This window comes from Neolamprologus brichardi, chromosome 12, assembly GCF_056152115.1.
Source record: "Neolamprologus brichardi isolate AB-2024 chromosome 12, ASM5615211v1, whole genome shotgun sequence".
Classification (NCBI taxonomy): Eukaryota; Metazoa; Chordata; class Actinopteri; order Cichliformes; family Cichlidae; genus Neolamprologus; species Neolamprologus brichardi.
The window spans coordinates 29,406,000-29,408,387 of record NC_142115.1 but is presented as its reverse complement, the minus strand read 5'-3'; the positions used below and the strand labels follow the sequence as shown (position 1 = coordinate 29,408,387).

At 41.9% G+C, this 2,388-nt stretch overlaps 1 protein-coding gene across 1 annotated transcript; it reads left to right on the top strand.

Moving 5' to 3' along the window:
• The first annotated feature begins 463 nt into the window (after positions 1-463).
• On the top strand, positions 464-2,140 carry LOC148100259 (uncharacterized). Its single transcript, XM_087849632.1, has 3 exons — positions 464-740; positions 890-1,030; positions 1,173-2,140. The coding sequence occupies exons 1-3, from the start codon at positions 464-466 to the stop codon at positions 2,138-2,140; spliced, it is 1,386 nt and encodes a 461-aa protein (XP_087705758.1).
• Positions 2,141-2,388: the final 248 nt, after the last annotated feature.

Sequence of the window (2,388 nt, the reverse complement as noted above, 5' to 3'; positions counted from 1 at the left end):
TGTCATGTTTTACTTTGCTAGGTGACAGCCAAAATGTTACTACTGCATGTAACTACACCAGTGTGAAATACAAATTTCCAAATAACACTATAAGTTAAATTTGAACATTAAGTAAAAGTTTAACTGAGAAAATAATGAAACCAATAGTGAGCATTTAGTAATAGTAGCAAATAGCTCCATGTAGAAGCTACACCAGTTAGCAATGTGTCTTGCCTTATCTTCAGTCAGAAGCTAGTCCATGAAGCCAGATAACACACACCAATTAGTTAAACTGCAGGAATGTCTTGACCTTAAATTTTCCATATTACCCCATTAGAGTTCTTCTCACTCAGCTTTCAGGCCTCTCTCTACTTTTAAGAATAGGCTTAAAATTTTCCTTTCTAATAAAGTCTATAACACAGATGTTCCTGTATAGGGCTTTGGAGCGTGATGCCACGGGAGGTGGGCCACGCCCCCTTCTGCCATGACAGTAGGCCAGACAAAGGATACAGCTTCCGCTATGGTTCGTACGTGTTGTGTTGTCGGTTGCAACGTTAGATCACACGATCATGAAGGCAAGAAGCTGGATAATGGGCTCTCTTTTCATCATGTTCCATCCTGGAAGCAACGTGAGGGATCCCATGTATCCGATATTACTAAAAAAAGACGTCCGGCTTGGATTGCAGCGGTGAGACGAGCGGATATCGAGTTCTCTGCAATCCCCAGCTTTTTGTTGGTTTGCTCGCGGCATTTTCTTTCCGGTGAGTTCTAAATTAATCACTCTTAAAAGGCTTTTAGTGTTATTTTCAATTCGCTGAGGTTATAGATAATGAGATAAAACATGCTAATGTGTGATGCTGCAGAACCATGTCATGTCGACTGAGTAGCTTATGATTTGGCATTATTGCAGGCAAACCAGCATATGAAATGGATGTAACAAATCCAGACTGGGCACCAACACTGCACATGGGGCACGACGACATACCTGTATCAGACTCGGACCGGCACGCAAGGCCTATGCAACAGAAGCGAAAAAGACCACCCATCGGAGGTAAACACCCCCCCTCTAAAAACATACTAAATTGCTATCAATGTACACTAATCCGCACATAACTTCCAGATGAATCACACACCTGTCATTGGAATATTGGTGTACATTTACTTTATGTGTATGCACTAATTTTATCTAACAGGCTTTCGTTATGCAGCTGCAGAGTCTGAAGGTGTGCCCCGTGCAGAAGTGATCGATGAAGATCTGACAGAAGACCAACAACAAAATCACAATATCATGGAGGCAGTGGACAGCAGTTGTGTTGGACAAGTGGAGGTTGAGGTACCAGCTGCAAATGTGGACAGTGGTGATCGGACAGACAGCGTCACGGAAGCTAAAGGGCAGACGAAGGATTGTGAATGCAATGAACAGGGCAGAGCAGAAATAAACCGGCTGTTGGAGGAGAACAGACTGCTTCGATCACAGTTGCAAAAGACAGAGCTGAATGAACATTTCTTAAAGGATGATATCGAAAAAGTAAGATATTACACTGGACTACATTGTTATGCAGTCTTAATGTCCCTCTTCAACACTGTCAAAGATTTCCTGCCAGTATCGAAGAAACTGACGGGTTTCCAAATGCTCTTACTCACACTAATGCGTCTCAGACTTGATCTTCCAGTCCAGCATCTTTGTCATCTATTTGATGTGTCCCACAAAACACTGTCTTCTACCTTCGCTGATACCATTGATGTTTTGTATGCCCGCTTAGGAGCACTGGTACACTGGCCTGAGAGGCACTGTCTGCAGGCCACAATGCCTCCACAGTTTACTGAAACTTTTGGAAAACGAGTAGCCATCATTGTTGACTGTTTTGAGATTCGAACAGAAAGACCATCTAATTTAAAGGCACGTGCACAAACATACTCTCATTATAAGGGTAAACACACCATAAAATACCTCATCGGGATTACACCCCATGGAGCTATTTCTTTCATTTCCAGGGGATGGGGGTGGCGTGCATCAGATAAACACATCAGAGAGAAATGTGGCATTCTTCAAAAGCTGTTACCAGGGGACGTAGTATTGGCTGACAGAGGCTTTGACATCAGAGATACTGTAGGAATGATGTGTGCAGAGTTTGTGTTAAGGTTTGCTGTGTTTTGGTGAATATGTGCCCCAGTGTGGTTGTCAAACCGGGGCCAAATGAAACTTGCTCTTATTGAATATTCATAAAGCAGTTGTGTTGCATGTGTAGTTCATTGTAAATAATTGTACTTTGTGTGAAGTAGTTTCAATAAAACAGAAAAGAATAGTATATTTGTTTGTTTTTTATTCTTGATCTGTTCACATGTACTTAGCAAGTACATAAAAATGAAATGCAAACTATTTACATGGCAACACACAGCTGGCATCAG

Bases quoted from the DNA above. Each gene is read 5' to 3' on its own strand.
- LOC148100259 (XM_087849632.1), top strand. From the start codon at position 464: ATGACAGTAGGCCAGACAAAGGATACAGCTTCCGCTATGGTTCGTACG. The intron at 741-889 runs GTGAGTTCTAAA...GCATTATTGCAG, and splicing joins CTCGCGGCATTTTCTTTCCG to GCAAACCAGCATATGAAATG. The intron at 1,031-1,172 runs GTAAACACCCCC...TTTATCTAACAG, and splicing joins AAAAAGACCACCCATCGGAG to GCTTTCGTTATGCAGCTGCA.